General features: G+C 40.1%; 2 protein-coding genes across 2 annotated transcripts in view; one reads left to right on the top strand and one right to left on the bottom strand.

The window, feature by feature from the left end:
• LOC134348380 (uncharacterized) overlaps positions 1 to 2529 on the top strand; it is a 135560-nt gene extending 133031 nt beyond the window's left edge. The window contains exon 21 of the mRNA XM_063051658.1: positions 2289 to 2529. Within this exon, the coding sequence (XP_062907728.1) occupies positions 2289 to 2420 (132 nt within the window). The 3' untranslated portion in view covers positions 2421 to 2529. The remainder of the gene's footprint in view (positions 1 to 2288) is intronic.
• stradb (STE20 related adaptor beta) overlaps positions 1 to 21354 on the bottom strand; it is a 46523-nt gene that overhangs the window by 5086 nt on the left and 20083 nt on the right. The window contains exons 7-12 of the mRNA XM_063051660.1: positions 20304 to 20412; positions 20071 to 20194; positions 18797 to 18968; positions 1369 to 1473; positions 1007 to 1245; positions 241 to 283 (exon numbers count right to left, since the gene is read on the bottom strand). Coding sequence (XP_062907730.1) covers positions 241 to 283; positions 1007 to 1245; positions 1369 to 1473; positions 18797 to 18968; positions 20071 to 20194; positions 20304 to 20412 — 792 coding nt within the window. The remainder of the gene's footprint in view (positions 1 to 240; positions 284 to 1006; positions 1246 to 1368; positions 1474 to 18796; positions 18969 to 20070; positions 20195 to 20303; positions 20413 to 21354) is intronic.

Raw genomic sequence — 21354 nt, 5'->3', positions numbered from 1 at the left:
CAAGTAATAATTGCATTTTACATTCTTATCCAGCTCGATGGCTTTTATTTACTACATAATTTACTGACGAGCAATCAATTCTCTAGTATTCCTAATCATTACTTTGACATTTAAAAAATGTAAATACTGATAATTAACAAATCCAATATCCAGTGCTCCAACAGCCTCTACATTCTGATGAGGTACTGTTTATTCTTATTTTTTTTAAATCATTAGAAAATAAATGGAGTAAGTGAGCACCTGTTTAAAGAAGGGGTGGGATAGCAACATGCTTGCTGATGGTCTGAAACAGAGAAATAGAAAATTATTTATTCAAACAAAATAAATATCTAGATCATCCACAGTAACTACAAAAAAGAATCATTACAAAATTAAAACTTTACCTTAAGGTCAAATCCTATTAATTTAAAGTCAAATTACAATTTACTTTGAACTTCAATTTTTCTTGAAGGGGCCATTTTAGTGCAGTTGCTTAGATTAAATCATTGAATAATATTTACAGGTACTGTCTGACTTGCAGAGTTTCTCAGGCATTTTCTGTTTTTGTTTCAAATTTCCAGTGCTTGCAGGATTTTTAAAAGATTTTCATTTACTATTGGAATTTTCTGCCCGATCTCTTCCAGGAATGCAAACTTTATAAAGAAATTCTCCTCCACTCACTGGAGGGGATTTCCGATTGTCCCTTTTGTTTTCTCCACAAATGCTGGCTTTCCTGCTGAGTGTTCCCAGCACTTAGTGTTATTTTAAAATATTTATTCACTGAATAATACGATTCATTTTGATCTGGAAAATGATCATGAGTGACCTTGTCAAAGGCCTTGCTAAGGTCTATATGAACAACATCCACTGGATACAGTCTCATATGCACATTTCAACAATAGCTATTATGTGACGTTCTTTAAGCTGAACTTCCATCTGCAATTCATTCACTTCATTAACAAACAACCGTTTGGTTGCTTGCTTACCTACCACAATTTCTGATAACTCTCTGAGTTAGCAGACCTACCGATTTTCAGGCTCTCTCTGTAGACAGAGCTCCACAAAACTGTGAAAAGCTGCAGAGAAAGTTTTCTTTGCTGAACTCGGAGATTGTTCACTTTGATTTGTCCTCATCATGCGGTAAATGGCCATACTCTCCCCAATCCCAGAATCCATTCCTGAACGGAAGTTTTTTATCATGAGTTCTTTTTGTGGAAAACTGAAGTCCACCAGGCATAATGACCGTTTCAACTTCTGGAGCAGCATCTGCAAAAAGGAAATAGGAAAGCTAAATTGACCAACTTCTCCTAACTGCCTCTGTCATACATCAGTCGCATTAAAGAGTTTCTTAATATACAATGCTCCGTTTTCAAGAATGAAGAAAATCACCTGTGTAGGCGGAGTATTCTGAAAAGGAACCTGGCCACAGGCCAACTCACACGCTGTGATCCCAAGGCTGTAGATGTCAGACTTTGTATCATATCCATGCAAGTCCTAATGTAGAAGAGAAAGCACACTGCTAGAAATCCAATGATAATGGGCAGGCTTACAATTACACAGTTCATTAAGAAAAGTATCAAACGCCGGTTAACTTCACACAAAGATATATTAAAAAGCTTATTACTGCCACATCTCAAATCTAAAAAAAAATAAATGAGCAGATTCACTCATAGTATTAGATCTCAGCTGATCTGTTTTCTGTTTAACTACTTTTAACTCCATTATAAATCAGGGAACAATGTAAAATTTGAGCATTTTCTGCTGTTAAAGCATAGTTGCATAGTCACTCAGGATCCCAGAGCCGATTGTTGGTGTGTTGACCTTCATTAGTCAGAGGATTGAGTTCAAGAGTACAAGGTAACGTTGCAGCTCATTAAAACCCTGGTTAGACCACACTTGCAGTATTGTGTTCAGTTCTGGTCACCTCAATTTAAGAAGAATGTGGTGCAGAGGAGATTTACCAGAGACTCCGCCTGCTGCCCAATGGAATGACACACATTTTGTGTGGCTGCGATTAATTCTTCCTTTTCCCCAGTTTAAACTTTGAATTTTTAACTTTTATTTGCCGGATCTTAGAGGGGAATAGTTGTTCTTATGTCACAAGCTTTAAGAAGTGGAAAGCATCTTCCTAAATCCAGCAATGGAAAGGAGAAAACTTCAAAAGGAAATCAGAGGATATGCCTTTTCGGGCTGAGCGTTTAGAACATTCACTGATGGTTCTCGATGGGAAAATAGACAACAACATGGTAAAACTTGATGCTACCTCTTCTGAGATGAAGTCGTTACGAGAGAGTTTTCAATTTGTGCAGGTAAATATTATTTCCTTGAATTCTGATCTTAAAGAGATGAAGCATCAGATAGCGGATATTTCAGCCAGCTTGGAAAAGTCTCAACATAAGATTATCAATTTGGAAGCAAGATCTTGTCGGAATAATACTTGAATTGTTGGACTGAAGGAAGGATCTGAGAGTGGGGATTTATTGGACTATTTTGCTAATTTGTTTCAATCTCTGTTTGCGGATATTTTATCTCAACCTCCCAATATTAAAAGAGCGCATAGAATTTTCACTTCGAAATCTCAGGATCCGAATAAACCAAGGTCAGTTTTGGTCTGCTTTTTCATTTCAAAGTTAAAGACCAAATCATGAAATATGCAAGGAAACACAGAGTTTTTAAATTCAAGGGTTCTGAGATTCGTTTTTATGAAGATTATCCACGGGGAGCTATGGACCTGCAGTCTAAGTTCGCTCCAACCATGAAAATAGCCTATGATAAGGGATTATTCCCATCATTTTGCTATCCAGCCCGATTAAAATTATTTCCCAAAGATTCGACTCCACGTGTTTTTCTGGACCCCAAAGCAGCACTGGACTATGTTAACTCTATTTCGGTTGCAGCCGAGATTTGAATGGTTTTAGGCCTGCTGAATAATTGTTATTTCGGAAAGAAAACAAGCTTTGAAGATTTTTGATTTGCTTAAGATGTGCTCTGATCGATGGACCATTTAAAGAAGATGTGAACTTTTTGATGTGACTGGTGAATGACTTTTCCGAAATCTATTTGGTTTACTGAGGAATTAACACAGCCGACAGATTGTTAACCTCAAACAACAGGAATTCTGCAGATGCTGGAAATTCAAGCAACATACATCAAAGTTGCTGGTGAACGCAGCAGGCCAGGCAGCATCTATAGGAAGAGGCGCAGTCGAAGTTTCAGGCCGAGACCCTTCGTCAGGACTAACTGAAGGAAGAGTGAGTAAGGGATTTGAAAGCTGGAGGGGGAGGGGGAGATGCAAAATGATAGGAGAAGACAGGAGGGGGAGGGATGGAGCCGAGAGCTGGACAGGTGATAGGCAGAAGGGGATATGAGAGGATCATGGGACAGGAGGTCCGGGGAGAAAGACGGGGGGGTGGTGACCCAGAGGATGGGCAAGAGGTATATTCAGAGGGACAGAGGGAGAAAAAGGAGAGTGAGAGAAAGAATGTGTGCATAAAAAAGAGTAACAGCTGGGGTACGAGGGGGAGGTGGGGCCTAACGGAAGTTAGAGAAGTCAATGTTCATGCCATCAGGTTGGAGGCTACCCATACGGAATATAAGGTGTTGTTCCTCCAACCTGAGTGTGGCTTCATCTTTACAGTAGAGGAGGCCGTGGATAGACATGTCAGAATGGGAATGGGATGTGGAATTAAAATGTGTGGCCACTGGGAGATCCTGCTTTCTCTGGCGGACAGAGCGTAGATGTTCAGCAAAGCGGTCTCCCAGTCTGCGTCGGGTCTCACCAATATATAAAAAGGCCACATCGGGAGCACCGGACGCAGTATATCACCCCAGTCGACTCACAGGTGAAGTGATGCCTCACCTGGAAGGACTGTTTGGGGCCCTGAATGGTGGTAAGGGAGGAAGTGTAAGGGCATGTGTAGCACTTGTTCTGCTTACATGGATAAGTGCCAGGAGGGAGATCAGTGGGGAGGGATGGGGGGGACGAATGGACAAGGGAGTTGTGTAGGGAGCGATCCCTGCGGAATGCAGAGAGAGGGGGGGAGGGAAAGATATGCTTAGTGGTGGGATCCCGTTGGAGGTGGCGGAAGTTACGGAGAATAATATGTTGGACCCGGAGGCTGGTGGGGTGGTAGGTGAGGACCAGGGGAACCCTATTCCTAGTGGGGTGGTGGGAGGATGGAGTGAGAGCAGATGTACGTGAAATGGGGGAGATGCGTTTAAGAGCAGAGTTGATAGTGGAGGAAGGGAAGCCCCTTTCTTTAAAAAATGAAGACATCTCCCTCGTCCTAGAATGAAAAGCCTCATCCTGAGAGCAGATGCGGCGGAGACGGAGGAATTGCGAGAAGGGGATGGCGTTTTTGCAAGAGACAGGGTGAGAAGAGGAATAGTCCAGATAGCTGTGAGAGTCAGTAGGCTTATAGTAGACATCAGTGGATAAGCTGTCTCCAGAGACAGAGACAGAAAGATCTAGAAAGGGGAGGGAGGTGTCGGAAATGGACCAGGTAAACTTGAGGGCAGGGTGAAAGTTGGAGGCAAAGTTAATAAAGTCAACGAGTTCTGCATGCGTGCAGGAAGCAGCACCAATGCAGTCGTCGATGTAGCGAAGGAAAAGTGGGGGACAGATACCAGAATAGGCACGGAACATAGATTGTTCCACAAACCCAACAAAAAGGCAGGCATAGCTAGGACCCATACGGGTGCCAATAGCTACACCTTTAGTTTGGAGGAAATGGGAGGAGCAAAAGGAGAAATTATTAAGAGTAAGGACTAATTCTGCTAGACAGAGCAGAGTGGTGGTAGAGGGGAACTGATTAGGTCTGGAATCCAAAAAGAAGCGTAGAGCTTTGAGACCTTCCTGATGGGGGATGGAAGTATATAGGGACTGGACATCCAAGGTGAAAATAAAGCGGTGGGGGCCAGGGAACTTAAAATCATCGAAAAGTTTAAGAGCGTGAGAAGTGTCACGAACATAGGTCGGAAGGGATTGAACAAGGGGTGATAAAACAGTGTCGAGGTATGCAGAAACGAGTTCGGTGGGGCAGGAGCAAGCTGAGACAATAGGTTGGCCAGGACAGGCAGGTTTGTGGATCTTGGGTAGGAGGTAGAAACGGGAAGTGCGGGGTGTGGGAACTATAAGGTTGGTAGCAGTGGATGGGAGATCCCCTGAGTGGATAAAGTCGTTGATAGTGTGGGAGACAATGGCCTGGTGCTCCTTAGTGGGGTCACGATCGAGGGGTAAATAAGAGGAGGTATCCGCGAGTTGTCGCTGTGCCTCGGCAAGGTAGAGGTCAGTACGCCAGACTACAACAGCACCCCCTTTATCAGCGGGTTTAATAATAATGTTAGGATTAGTGCGGAGGGAGTGGAGAGCAGAGCGTTCCGAAGGAGTGAGGTTGGAATGGGGACAAGGTGCGGTGAAGTCGAGACGGTTGATGTCCCGTCGGCAGTTGGCAATAAAGAGACCCAGAGCAGGCAGAAGACCAGAGCGGGGTGTCCATGAAGAAGAGGAGGGTTGAAGACGGGAGAAGGGGTCATCGGTGGGGGTGGAAGAGTCCTTGCCGAAGAAGTAGGCTCGGAGACGGCGGAAGAAAAGTTCCGCATCATGGCGAACACGGAACTCGCTGAGGTGTGGGCGAAGGGGGACAAACGTGAGGCCCTTACTGAGAACAGAGCGCTCTGCCTCCGACAGTTGAAGGTCGGAGGGGATGGTAAAGACCCGGCACGGATGAGAGCTGGGATCAGAGGGAGGGGGGAGGCTGGGGGTGTCAATGGAGAAGGGAGGGTTGGGGTGAGAGGAAGATGGAACTTCTGAGGGCCCAGGAGTTGACGGTGGGATCTGAGGAAGACGGGGCTGCGGAGTGGTGGTGGGGGAAGGGGAGACGGGAGTCACAACAGCAGCACATAAAGACCCGGCCTGGAGTTCAAGGCTGGAGTCGCAGTTGGTGGTTGCGCGATCGCTTTGAATGTCTCCATGGTCGTTGCTGGAGTCCGGGTTTTGAATATGTCCTGAAGTGTTGGAGCCGCCGAGATCAACGGCAGGGGCCGCAACCGAAAGTTCATGCCTGCTAGCGTCGGGGCCGGCAGGCTCTGCAGTCCGTAGATGTAAGATCTTGCGATCTTTGCCTAACATGACAAAGTCAAAGAAACGGCGATTGCAGGCGTGGATCCGACGGAGGATGAAATAGCGGGTAGGACCATTACAGACGGCGAAGAAAGTGTCCCGAAGGTGTGGAAGGGTCTGGGATAGGGACACCAAGTACCTCCTCATGGCGGAGAGCGTCGCCTTCAGAGCTTGACGGGAGAAGCGGCGAGAGGCAGAGTCAATAAAATGTGAGTACCTGGGATCCTCAGAAGGTCCAAATTGAGAGGCTTGGAAACGAATCCTAAAGCCAACTGGAGTAAGTTGGCGACGGAGGCACGTTCCAAGAAAAGATTGTTAACCTGTTTGATTATTTGTTTTTATCCTCCTCTTTTTTTCATTAATTTAGTTTTCATAGTTCATAAGAACTTTTTCTTATATTTACATAGCTGGGAGTGCTTAGTACTTTGTATTTATACTTTATACTTTATTGTCGCCAAACAATTGATACTAGAATGTACAATCATCATAGCGATATTTGATTCTGTGCTTCCTGCTCCCTGGATTACAAATCGTTAGTAAATATTAAAAATTTAAATTATAAATCATAAATAGAAAATAGAAAAATGGCAAGTAAGGTAGTGCAAAAAAAACCGAGATGCAGGTCCGGATATTTGGAGGGTACGGCCCATATCCAGGTCAGGATCCGTTCAGCAGTCTTATCACAGTTGGAAAGAAGCTGTTTCCAAATCTGGCCGTATGAGTCTTCAAGCTCCTGAGCCTTCTCCCGGAGGGGAGAGGGATGAAAAGTGTGTTGGCTGGGTGGGTCGTGTCCTTGATTATCCTGGCAGCACTGCTCCAACAGCGTGTGGTGTAAAGTGAGTCCAAGGACGGAAGATTGGTTTGTGTGATGTGCTGCACCGTGTTCACGATCTTCTGCGCTTCTTCTGGTCTTGGACAGGACAACTTCCATACCAGGTTGTGATGCATCCTAGAAGAATGCTTTCTACAGTGCATCTATAAAAATTAGTGAGGGTTTTGGGGGACAGGCCAAATTTCTTTAGTTTTCTCAGGAAGTAAAGACGCTGGTGGGCCTTCTTGGCAGTGGACTCTGCTTGGTTGGACCAAGTCAGGTCATTTGTGATATTGACCCTGAGGAACTTAAAGCTTTTGACCTGTTTCACTTGCGTACCACCGATGCAAATTGGGTCGTGCAGTCCGCTACTCCTTCTGAAGTCAACAAACAATTCCTTTGTCTTGCTGACATTGAGGAATAGGTTATTGTCTTCGCACCATGCCACCAGGTTCTTAATTTCCTCTCTGTACTCAAACTCATCATTACCCGAGATACGGCCTACAATTGTTGTGTCATCAGCAAACTTATATATTGAGTTCGATGGAAACTTGGCTACACAATCATGGGTAGTAGATAGATATTTAGATTTTTTTCTAAAAACAGTTTTTCATAGGGTGTGCAAGTTAAATGGAAAATGGCGCTGATTTTTCTTTGTTAGAGATTACATTGGCGTTCTTCTCTTTGTTTAATCTTATTGTTTTGGCGTTTTTGGAGATTGTTTCTGCATTCCCCAGCTTATTTTTAAGGATTACGTATAAACAATTTTTTTTCCTCTGCAGGGCTTTCCTATTTTAGGGCCATGTGTTTTTTTTTTGTTACTGGGGGGAGAAATTAAGGAAAGCTTTTTAAATCATCATTATTAAATGGGCATGCATTTCGGTTTTTTTCTTTTGCCGAATTTCAGGTCTTTCGGGGTGGTGGGAGGACTGGGGTTAGTTTTGAGTTATAAGGTTAATTGTAGGATTAATTTTAGTTTTCTTTATTGTATTTTTTTCCCATTATGGAGTTCCGGAGCATGCGTGTTTTCTATATGGTTATACTTATCACCGCCAGTTTTGATTAGCCCGGGCTAGTATGCATGTATTTATGTGTTAAATAAAATAAAAATTTTTTATGGTAGCTAAACAGATAAACGTTATAAGTTGGAACGTATGTGGTTGGAATCACCCTATTAAGCGAAAGAAGACTTTTAAAAATCATTAATCGATTCCAACCTGATATAATTTTTGTTCAAGAAATGCATATCAAAACAGGCGATCAAAATAGATTTTTTAAAATGTGGAAGGGCCTTCAATTTCATGCTACTGTTCAAAATAAAACACGTTATAAAATTATCTATTTTTATTAAATCTAATATTTTATTTATCCAAGAAGACATTGTGTCAGATATTAATGGTAGATTTTTAATTAAGGAACAATTTGTCATAGAAAAATTGTCCTGGTTAATTTATATAGACCTAATGTAGATGATCCTTTTTTAAAAAACCTATTTGCTTTATTGTCGGATTTAAATGAATATATGTTGTTAATGGGTGGTGATTTCAACTGTTGTTTAAATCCTTTGATTGACAGGAGTTCAACCAATCAGCGGCTTCCAAGTTGTTCTGCATCATTTATTACTCTTTTTTAATTGATTTTGGCCTGGTTGAAGTTTGGAGTTATTTACATCCTAATGACAGAGAATATTCTTTTTTTTCATGTACACAAAAAATATTTGAGAATCGATTATTTTATAGCCGATCACCGACTTCTGTCCAAAGTCCAGAAATGTGAATATGATGCTATCCTTCTCTCAGATCATGCGCCTTTAAGCTTAGTTTTTGAACTGAATGATGTAGTTATTGCAAATTTGCCTTGGCGTTTTCCAGAAAATTTATTACAAAGTTCGGACTTTGTCAAATTTATTGAGACTCAGATAAAAGATATTTTTATTTTTAATAATACAGGAGATGTGTCGAAATTGATTACATGGGATACATTTAAAGCATATTTGTGCGGTCAGATAATCTCCTATTTAGCTAAGCTAACAAAAACAGAGTTAAATAAGATTTCAAAACAAATTAAAGACTTCGATAATAGTTATGCAATCTCTCCTAATATTGATTTATTCAAACAAAGGGTTGAACTCCAATCACAATATAATTTATTATTAACTTATCCTATTGAAAGAATTTCGCTTAAATTGAAAAAAGTCAATTTTATGTGTTTGGAGATAAAAATAATAAACTATTAGCATCTCAATTAAAAGCAGCTAGAGCCAAAAGACAAATTTTAAAAATTTGTTAGGGAGACGGTAGATTAGCATGTAATTATGAAGACATTAATAAAATTTTTCAAGACTTTTACACTGAACTTAATAAATCTGTTTCCACTTGATTCTTCTAAAATGAATGCCTTTTTACAAAAGATCGATTTTTCTCGAATTTCTGTTGAAGATCAACAAACTCTTGATACTCCTATTACTGAAAATAAAATTCAGAAAGCTATTTTTTCAATGCAATCTGGTAAAGCTCCTGGACTGCATGGTTATTCTGTAGGATTTTATAAAAATTTGAAAAATTGCTTTCTCCATATATGTTGGAAATGCTTAAAGATTCTTTTTTGATATGAGAGGTTACCTCCCACATTTTATGAAGCTTCTATTTCTTTAATTCTTAAGAAAGATAAAGACCCTACTGACTGTGCTTCATATAGACCTATTTCATTATTAAATGTGGATGCTAAAATTCTTTCAAAAATAATGGCTAATCAGCTGGAGAATATTCTAGCTAAAATTATCTCTCAGGACCAAACAGGTTTTATAAAGGGCCGTTATTCCTTCTCTAATGTTTGGAGACTGTTAAATGTTATATATTTGTCCTTTTCTAAGACTTCTCAATGTGTTGTCTCTCTCGATGCTGAAAAGGCATTTGACAGAGTTGAATGGAAATACTTATTTAACGTTTCAGAGAAATTCGGCTTTGGTATTAATTTTAATAAGTAAATCAGAATGATATATAAAAGCCCTATTGCTACTGTTATTACCAATAATTGCAGATCTCCTTTATTCAGCTTTCGCAGGGTACGAGACAAGGATGTCCGTTAAGTCCCTTGTTATTTAATTTGGTGCTGGAACCCTTGGCTAAAGATATCCATGGAGTCTTCATAAATGGGACTATTCATAAGATCTCCTTTTGCTGACGATCTCTTCGTTTATATTTCGAATCCTGAAGAATCCATTCATAGTTTATTGAAACTATTAAACGAATTCGGAAAGTTTTCAGGATGTAAATTAAACCTTCATAAAAGTGAATTGTTTCCCCTAAATGATTCTGCTTCTATATATGATGACATTCCTTTTAGAGTTACAGACACTGTTAAATATTTAGGTATTATTATTACTAAAAATCATAAAGACCTTTATAAAGCTCTGAGCACTGGTGCCCCACAAGGCTGTACTCAGCCCCCTGCTGTACTCACTGTACACCCATGATTGTGTGGCCAAGTTTCCATCAAACTCAATATATAAGTTTGCTGATGACACAACAATTGTAGGCCGTATCTCGGGTAATGATGAGTTTGAGTACAGAGAGGAAATTAAGAACCTGGTGGCATGGTGCGAAGACAATAACCTATTCCTCAATGCCAGCAAGACGAAGGAATTGTTTGTTGACTTCAGAAGGAGTAGCGGACTGCACGACCCAATTTACATCGGTGGTGCGCAAGTGGAACAGGTCAAAAGCTTTAAGTTCCTCAGGGTCAATATCACAAATGACCTGACTTGGTCCAATCAAGCAGAGTCCACTGCCAAGAAGGCCCACCAGCGTCTTTACTTCCTGAGAAAACTAAAGAAATGTGGCCTGTCCCCTAAAACCCTCTCTAATTTTTATAGATGCACCATAGAAAGCATTCTTCTAGGGTGCATCACAACCTGGTATGGAAGTTGTCCTGTCCAAGACCGGAAGAAGCTGCAGAAGATTGTGAACACGGCGCAGCACATCACACAAACCAATCTTCCGTCCTTGGACTCACTTAACACCGCACGCTATCGGAGCAGTGCTGCCAGGATAACCAAGGACACGACCCACCCAGCCAACACACTTTTCGTCCCTCTTCCCTCCGGTAGAAGACTCAGGAGCTTGAGGACTTGTACGGCTACATTTGGGAAAAGCACCTTTCCAACTGTGGTAAGACTGCTGAACAGATCCTGACCCGAATCTGGGCCATACCCTCCAAATATCAGGACCTGAATCTCGTTTTTTTTTGTACTACCTTACTTTCCATTTTTCTAATTTTTCTATTTATGATTTATAATTTAAATTTTTAATATTTGCTATCTATTTGTAATCCAGGGAGCGGGAAGCACAGAATCAAATATCACTATGATGATTATATGTTCTAGTATCAATTGTTTGGCGACAATAAAGTTTAAAGCTAATTTGGTTCCTTTAGTGGATTTTATGAAGCAATTGTTTTGTAGATGGAATCCACTTACACTTTCGTTTGCCAGCCGAATTCATGCAGTTAAAATGATGATTTTACCAAAATTTTTTATATGCATTTCAAAATATCCCTTTTTTTTTAACTAAGAAGTTTTTGATCAGGTTGACTCTATTATTCTCATATCCCCTTTGCCAATCACCTGTCCAGCTCTTGGCTCCATCTCTCCCCCTCCTGTCTTCTCCTATCATTTTGGATCTCCCCCTCCCCCTCCCACTTTCAAATCTCTTACTAACTCTTCCTTCAGTTAGTCCTGACCAAGGGTCTCGGCCTGAAACATTGACTGTACCTCTTCCTAGCGATTCTGCCTGGCCTGCTGCGTTCACCAGCAACTTTGATGTGTGTTGCTTGAATTTCCAGCATCTGCAGAATTCCTGTTGTTTGCTATTATTTCATCTTTGGTTTGGAATAATACAAGACGGGGATCGCTCCCTACGCGACTCTCCTGTCCATTCGTCCCCCCCATCCCTCCCCGCTGATCTCCCTCCTGGCACTTATCCGTGTAAGCGGAACAAGTGCTACACATGCCCTTACACTTCCTCCCTTACAACCATTCAGGGCCCCAGACAGTCCTTCCAGGTGAGGCGACACTTCACCTGTGAGTCGGCTGGGGTGATATACTACATCCGGTGCTCCCGTTGTGGCCTTCTATATATTGGCGAGACCCGACGCAGACTGGGAGACCGCTTTGCTGAACACCTACGCTCTGTCTACCAGAGAAAGCAGGATTTCCCAGTGGCCACACCTTTTAATTCCACATCCCATTTCCATTCTGACATGTCTATCCACGGCCTCCTCTACTGTAAAGATGAAGCCACACTCAGGTTGGAGGAACAACACCTTATATTCCATCTGGGTAGCCTCCAACCTGATGGCATGAACATTGACTTCTCAAACTTCCGCAAATGCCCCACCTCCCCTTCGTACCCCATCCGTTATTTATTTTTATACACACATTCTTTCTCTCACTCTCCTTTTTCTCCCTCTGTCCCTCTGACTATACTCCTTGCCCATCCTCTGGGTTCCCCCCGGCTTTCTCCCTGGGCCTCCTGTCCCATGATCCTCTCATATCCCCCTTGCCAATCACCTGTCCAGCTCTTGGCTCCATCCCTCCCCCTCCTGTCTTCTCCTATCATTTTGGATCTCCCCCTCCCCCTCCCACGTTCAAACCTCTTACTAACTCTTCCTTCAGTTAGTCCTGACGAAGGGTCTCGGCCTGAAACATCAACTGTACCTCTTCCTAGAGATGCTGCCTGGCCTGCTGCGTTCACCAGCAACTTTGATGTGTGTTGCTTGAATTTCCAGCATCTGCAGAATTTCTGTTGTTTGCTATTATTTCATCTTTGGTTTGGAATAATAAAAGACCAAGAATTGGAAAATGTCATTAACAAAAATTAAAAAAGGATGGAGGTCTTGCTCTTCCTAATCTAAAAATGCATTATTTGGCTGCTAATATATATTATATGTGTTTTTGGTTATATTGGGCTGATAAAAATGAACAACCACCTTGGGCTGATTTGGAATTGAAAGCTGTGAAACAGTTTCACTTAACCTCATTATTAGGAGCTTCTCTGCCTGTACAACTGGCCAAAATTGCTAATTTAAATTTATATCCTGTGATTACAAATTTGGTTCCAGATTTGTAATTTTTTTTATCTTAAAAATTTAAAGTTTTTAGTTTAATTTATTGAAATTATTTATTTAAACCTTCATTAAGTGATCCTACCTTTCTTCTTTGGAGGAATAAAGAAGTTTATTCCTTCATGGATCTGTTCCAAGATGGCCGATTGATGTCTTTTGAGAAATTAGTAACTAAATACTCTCTCTTGTATTCACATTTCCTGCAATATCTTCAGGTCAGACACTTCTTACAAGAATATTTAAGTAATTTTCCATATATACAGGATTCTGACCTGTTAGATATTATTTTAAAAATGAACCCTTTAGTGAAAGGTTTTATTGGGAAAATTTATAATTTATTGTTACAACAGCACAATTACCCTTCACTTAAGATTAAGCAAGATTGGGAGAGAGAGCTTAACATGACCTTGATAACAGAGGATTGGTGGCAGATTTTGAAGTTGGTTACCTCTTCTTCGATCTGTGCTAGTCACTCTTTAATTCAATTTAAAATTGTACATTGTTATTACTTGACAAAGGAGAGACTGTCTAAAATGTTTCCTAATGTTGATAGTCAGTGTGATAGGTGTAAAACTGAGACAGCTGCATTGACACACATTTTAGTCATCTTCTGTATTGAAACATTTTTGGAAATCTATTTTTTCTACAATTTCTAAAGTTTTAAAAATTAATTTACAACCTAATAAATTGACAGTTTTGTTTGGTATAATCCCTCAACATATTCATGGTATTTCTCCATCAGACCAACATGTAATTGCATTCATTACATTATTGGCCAGAAGGGCTATTTTGTTGAAATAAAAAGATGCTTCTGCTCCTACTTTGATACAACGGTTCCCTCAGGTGATGCTATGTCTTAGTTTGGAGAAAATCAGAAGTCGAACTTTTGATCCTTGATTTGATTTCGAGGAAAGGTGGGGTTCTATTGCCCGCTATTATCATCTGATTTGAGTTAATTAATATGGTTTCCTTCTGATTTTTGTTTAAATGGATTTGAGTTGGCAGATTGATGTTTTTCTTTTATGGAAGCTCCAGGGTTGTGCTCCCAATGGGGTTTTGTTTAGTTAGTAGGGTTTTCTTTTTCTCTTAGTTAGTAGGGGTTCTTCTTTTTTCTCTCTTTTTTTCTTTCAAAAAAATATTCTTAACACTTTATTTTTTCTTATTATTATTGATACATTGCTTACCTTTGTTAATCAGTTACTTGCTAATTTAATTCTTTATTGTACATATTGACTTGATTATCTTAATGTATTTTTTGTTGATCTTTAATAATAATTAATAAAAAAAAATTTTTAAAATGAAATGAGATTTACCAGGACGCTACTTGGACTAGAAAGCATGTCTTATGAAGATAGGTTGAGTGAGCTAGGGCTTTTCTCTTTGGAGTGAAGGCGTATGAGAGGTGACCTGATGGAAGTGTACAAGATGATAGAAAGGACAACCAGAGACATTTTCCCATGGCAGAAATAGCTAATACAGGGGCATAAGTTTAAGGAGGAAAGTAGGGGAAGTGATGTCAAAGGCAAATTATTTACACAGAGAGTGGTGGGTGTGTGGAATGCCCTGCCAGGGATGGTGATAAAGGCAGATACATTAGAAACATTTAAGAAACACTTAGATAGGTATGTGGATGATAGAGAGAAGGAAGAGTTAAATTGGTCTTAGAGTAGATTAAAAGGTCAGCAAAATATTGTGGGCCAAAGGCCATGTACTGTGCTGTAATGTTTAATATTCTATGAAGTAAAGATGGTTCTGCATGTGAAACTCTTGCTCTTGCCCTTGTGCATCTTATCCTGCACTTCAAAAAAAACAAACCTTGGCTGAATGTACATGCAATCACCAGGTTACGTTAGGGTTTCCTCCTGAATAAGTGTATGTAACCTGAATTTTTCTGTAAGACAAACACAGAATCAGCTGTGACAGAGAAAGCAGCCGCCAGCTAGCCTCACTGATTGTGAGTGAGTAAGCAACTGAGTCTGCTCAGTGCCCTGAGCTTTGCTCGGTTTGACCCCACGACTGATGTTCTGCCTTGTTTGTATGCATAGATGTCAATACGTTGGACATTCTTAGCTCCAGAGTATTTTGGAGACAGGGAATTATGTAAGTACTCATGGTCCTCTCTACTGTCCTATTCGTGTAAAAAAGTATCAAGAAATCAAGCCCAAGTTCTGCAAATGAGTGTAAAAGTACATTTGAACATGGGGAAAGAGACAGATAGCCCAAAACTGGATTCAATCATCATAAAATTGAAGACAACTGCAAAGAATATTGGTTATGTTCAATGCAAGGATAGATTGTGTTTAGTCTTTTATACTCAAAGGAATACAAAACTAAATAAGGATTGATCAAATTCTGCCCTGAAGACAAAGGATTTCATTGAATCAGAATGGTTACGCCACACTTGATCATTAAGATAGTCTAAACAAAAGCAGTATCGTCATACAGCATGGAAGCAAGCCCTTCATTCTAACTGGTCCATGCTAAAGGAAGTCCATCTAAACTAGTCCCTTTTGTTTGTGTTTAGCTCTCTAAATCTCTCCTATTCATCTACCTAGTCAAGTAACTTCTAAATGTTGTTTTTCATGTACCTGCCTCAACCACTTCTTGTGGCAGCTCCTTCATCTGTACACCATTCTCTGGATGAAAAAACTGCCCTTCAGATCCCTATTAAAACTCTCCCCTCTCACCTTAAAATCTATGCCCTCTAGTTCTTGATTCACCAACTACGGGATGAAGACAATGTACATTCAACCTGTCTATGCTCCTCGTGGTTTTATACAACTTTAAGATCACTCCTTATTCTTCTGTGCCCCAATAAATAAAGTCCTAAGCTCAAACCCTGACAATATCCTCACAGATGTTGTCTGCACTTTTGCCATCTAAATGGCATCCTTCCTACAGCAGGGTGACCAAAGCTGAACAGAAAATTCCAAAGGCAGCCTCACCAACATCATGCACGCATAACTACAACATAACATCCCGAATGTTATTCTCAATGCTGTGAAAAATGAAGGCCTTCTTAACCATTCTGTCTAGCAGTGATGCCATCTTCACAGTAGAACTTTACAGTAAAAGGTAGACCCTGGTGTAGAACTGTAGAAAAGCCCGTTAGAAGCTGTCCTTGAGCCTGGTGGTACATGCCTTCTGGCTTTTGTATCTTCTACCTCATGTGAGGGAGAGAAGAGAGAATGTCCAAGGTGAGTAGGGTAATTATCAAGGCACAAGAAATTTAGGCAGAGGAAAAGCTAGTTTCCATGATATGCTGTCTTACATACAGCATTGGATCCTGACAAATATGCTTGCATTTGGAAAGATAGGGGTTGATTAGATATAATCAGCATGGCTTTGAGAGTGGGAGATCATGTCTCACAAATCCGATTGAATTCTTTGAAGTAAATGGAGATTCATAGAACATTTATTATTAAAGTATGTAGTATACAACCATGAGGTTCATCTTCCCACAGACAGCCACAAAACAAAGAAAACCATGAAAAGAAAAACACTAAACCTCCAATGTGAAAAAATTGAGCGAATGGCAAAAAAACAAAACAAGCGATGAACACAGAATATAAAAAGTCAATGAAACAGTCCAGGAATGTCCAACGTCAGCTCAGTTCAGTCCAATCAAGTGCTGTGCTGTTCACTGACCGCAGGCTGCGCAGCCTGTCCACCCCAATCAACATCACACAAAACAGCACCAAAAAGCAGCAGCCAGGTACCAAAACACATCACAACATGAACTACAGAGTCCGGTCCACAACTGTGTTGATCAAACCAAGGTCCACGAGGGCAAGAGGTAAATATATTCTACATGAGCATCAGTAAAAGGTGTTTGATAAGGTTCTGCATGGTAGAATGGGATTGCATGGGATCTAGGAGAGATGGCTAACTGGGTACATAATTGGCTTGATCGGAGGAAGCAGAGGGTGATGGTAGAAGGTTGTCTTTTTATTTTCCAAAGTGGCGTGCCCCAGGGGGTCAGTGCTAGGCCCATCGTCTTCTACATCAATGATTTGGATGAGTATCAATGATTTGGATGAGATATAGTTAGCAAGCTTGCAAATGATACTAAACTAGATGGTGTTATAGAGGAAGTTTATCAAGAATTACAGAGGAACTTGATCAGCTGGGTAAGTGGGCCAAGGAATGCAAATGAAGTTCAATGCAAATAAGTGTGAGCTGAAGAAATATCCCCCCTGACCCACAGCAATTTTTAATGATGCACCTTAGAAATCATTCTATCAGGATGCTTGGTATGGCAACTGCTCTGCCCAGGACTGCAAGCAACTGCAGATTTATGGACAAAGCTCCTCGTAGGATAAGGTGGATTCGTCTTCACAATCTACCCTGTGATGGCTTTGCACCTTATTGTCTGCACTTTCTCTGTAACTAGAACACTTTATTTTGCTTTCTGTTAATGCTTTCCTTTGTACTACTTCAATGCACTGTTGTAATGAAGTGATCTGTATGGATGGATGGGATGTTAAATAGCTTTTCACTGCATCTCAGAATGTGACAATAATAAACCAATTTAACTTTTTTAAATTTACCAATTTATATGCATCACTGTGGTTAATCAGATTGTTCTACAAATAATAGGTTTATCCCTAGCCCCCTTTTCAAACATCTGCAATCTTCCAACTGTTAGGCACCAGTCCTCAAAGCTTAGATGTTTGAAAGGTTTATGGACATGGTTCCTACAATTTTATCTCATCTGGATCAGGTGATTTACCTACCTTAAGTGCAACCATCCTTTAATAGCGCCTCTTCATCCATTGTTTTAGCCAATGCAGAATCTCAACTAAATCTTCCTTTGCCAAGACACCAGCAGCATCACCCTTGGTAAAGACTGGGATAAGGTACTCAGTACCAGTCACACCCTCTGCCTCCATCAATAAATTTCCTTGGGCTCTGATCAGTTACATTTCTTCTCTTACAATATTTTTACTGTTCACTTTTTTTTAAAGTTTGTTGCTGGTCTTTTCTCTCTGCTTCGCTCATTACCTTTTTGACTTTCCTTTCTGTAATCATGGCTGGTTCTCACTCGTGCTAACAAACTAGAATCTGTCCTGTGATCTTTTTATGGCTGTATTTGGTAGGATAGATGGGAAGAAACCATTTCTTCTAGTGAGAACATTAGAAGGAGACATACTGTCTCAACTTTGCTAGACAGTCCCAAGCCCAGCTGCGAAAGGAGGGTTGGGCATTGGACTAGCAACCCCATCACATAAAAACCCAGCGCTACAGAAACACAAATAGGATATCCAAAGACCTTATCCTTGAGACAGGAAGGATCTTTGAAGATTGGCTACATGTGATGCAGGAGGAGGAGAAAGAGATAATTACAGAATTATCATGATTGATTTGAATGGCATACTCCTGTTTCTACCAAATAAAATAGATCTGTTTTAGTAGAATAACAATCAGACTTGGTTTCAATATTAAACAAGAAACTCTATTTAATGTCCTGACGAAGGGTCTCGGCCTGATACGTCGACTGCGCCTCTTCCTATAGATGCTGCTTGGCCTGCTGCGTTCACCAGCAACTTTGATGTGTGTTGCTTGAATTTCCAGCATCTGCAGAATTCCTGTTGTTAACTCTATTTAATAGATCATCCAAATATAAAATTCCAGACTACAAGGAAGTAGGTACTTTAAAACTACTTGTTAAAGTGCTGAAAGAGAAGTATGACTTATCTTGCATTCATCACACTGTGGCTTGGTACATAAAGAGTAAAGTTTATAGAGCTGCGTAAGCTTACCTGTTGGAGAACTTCTGGGCTTAACCAAGGCAGAACAGAAGCGCTGAATTCTGGAAAATCATATACAACTCTTAGCCTTTGTCCGTCGCTGATCATGCTGCAGAGACCATGCAGACCAGACAGATAAATATGTCCCTCCCCAGAAATAAGTATATGGCTTGGTCTAACACTCCTGTTGAAGGAAAAAAAACACAGAACTCAGTTTGTCTCAGCTGGGAAAGTATTTTGAATAAACTTTCCAGACCTAATCTCACTCAAGATAGGGAATTGATTGATCCTTATTTGAGTACCTGACAAAATGGGAAGGTTGAATCGGTCTCTAGTCTCTTCTAAATTTGACTAGATTCAAATTGACTCCAAACCATTCAATTTCAAGACAACACCAGTAAAAATTAATTTGTTAATGGAAAAGCTAAATAAGACTGTACTGATGCACTTCTCACTGAGCTAATGCAATGGAATTATAGAAAAATATTTTAAAACAATGTTTAATCCTTTAACGCATTAGCTCAATGCAAGCCTCAAACGAAAAGAAGTTTTCTTAAGGTTTCATGGTTGTATTAAAGCATCATAAATATTGAAAACGAACACTCAATCTATTTAATGCAAAGCAGTATAACAAATGGAGCACTGAGGGATTGTATACTTTTACAACTGACAAGAAAACTAGAAGGCAACCCAGAAATTATGTGTATACATGCTAACACTAATATTCATTTAATCTGGATCATGAAAAATCAGTAATGTTTACACTGTTGTAGTAGGGAAATGGCTGATTGAATAAATGCACTAACATTACTAACAATACAAGCCAAATTCCCCAGATTGCATTGCACCTCCCTACATTTAATACCTTAAATTCTTTCAAATTTCTATATGCCTCTAGATACTATTTTTAAAAAAGAGCTTGTCGTTGTTGGACATAAAATCTCATCAATTATTCCTTTTAAGGAGAGAGAGGATACAATTTAGCATGTGTACACCATTGCCTTAACTCATCATAGAGTTCTCTTTGCAATTTTAACGACAATAAGAGGTACAATTTGACTTGCTTTTAGATTCTGTTTATAATCACATCTCGACTTTAAACAAATCAAATGCAACGCAGCAGATTTGGTATAATGACAGATTCAGAAATAAACACGAGGTTAAACAACATCAAGAGGTTGATTCTTGTAATTTTTAGAAAGCAAAGTGTGATCAACAAATAACACGATAAATTCAAGAAAACAAGGATCGAAGAAAAAATAGCTTAGCTTAATATCCAAATTTACCTGTGAATGCATCCCATTTGGTGAATATAATCCAAGGCCTTCAGGACTCCATAAAAAATATGTGCCATTAAACTTTCACTCATGCCTTCAGTAAAATACAACTTCAGCAGGCTGCTGGCAGAGCCTAGATAAGGTCAAAAAAGCAAGCTAAAGAGGCACACATTCATTAGAAAGCATTAAATGTAAAGAGTATAATACAACAGATGAAGGTCCCTGTATGGGTTTTACCTTACCATAGGCTGTGAATGCCAGGATGACCCATAGCTCACTACCTTCTGCAAAGACGGCTGGATGTGGCAGGATGTTTGGATGCCGGAGAAACTGCCAGATAAGCAGCTCATTCTGAAAGCAAAGCACAAATTCTCCAGATAAGGATACGTTCACGAAAACAAATACATTACAGTACGTCATCTCACACATGAAACGCACGTCCCATTCTTCCTGAAAATGCCAGCAATTGTTCCTCTTTGGTTACTCTTTTTAATTTTTTCTTAAAAGTTACTAATCTCTAACTCTTTGACACAATGTGGGGTAGACAGGAATAACTGGTGTTTTCCTGGATTTAGCTTGGGCATCAGCTGGTGTGCCAGAATGGATTCAACTGAACAAGAATGAGCATTGGGTGCCATAAGATGACCAAAAAAATGAAGAAATGGAATGAGAGTTGATAGCAAGACATATAGAAAGGTGTCTCCAGGGCAGAGTCAAAAGAATTGTCAAATGATAAACTGATTGAAGTACAGTACATTAAACAAATATTTTGCATCCATCATCGTGGTGAAATACTGATGAGACTGCATGGCAAGGTGTCCACATCAGTGACAACAGTTCAAATCTCACAACAAAATCTTAAATATTCTTTAATCACTCCAATGAAAAATCTTCATGTGAAAACATTAATTGTGCTTTGCTGCACTTAATCAAATAACAGTAGAATACTAGTAAATGTTGATGTTCTTTCTGCAGAAAATTCAAAGTTAATTGCCAAGTAAAGTGAACAACTAAGGCATCAAACTATCTTTTATCGCAAAGGATTAAGAAATCAAGTTGAAGGAACTCTTGCTCCAGTTGTTCTGTTCGCAGTTGATGTTTCCTCTTGCAGGAGTCTTGATCAAGACAGCAGAATATCCTTAGAAGGGACTGAGCACTTAGGATGAGGTTGAGAATAAATTTCATTACATTGGGATGCGGTTCCTTGGCATTCCCTACCCCAGAGGACCATAGAAAACTCGACATAAATTTGAGTTTGATATTATCCTTGGGGGCTCCTAGAGAATCAGGAAC

This window comes from Mobula hypostoma, chromosome 6 (genome assembly GCF_963921235.1).
Source record: "Mobula hypostoma chromosome 6, sMobHyp1.1, whole genome shotgun sequence".
Taxonomy (NCBI): Eukaryota; Metazoa; Chordata; class Chondrichthyes; order Myliobatiformes; family Myliobatidae; genus Mobula; species Mobula hypostoma.
Note: the sequence above shows the minus strand (reverse complement) of the source record. Positions and strands in the feature narration are given on the sequence as shown.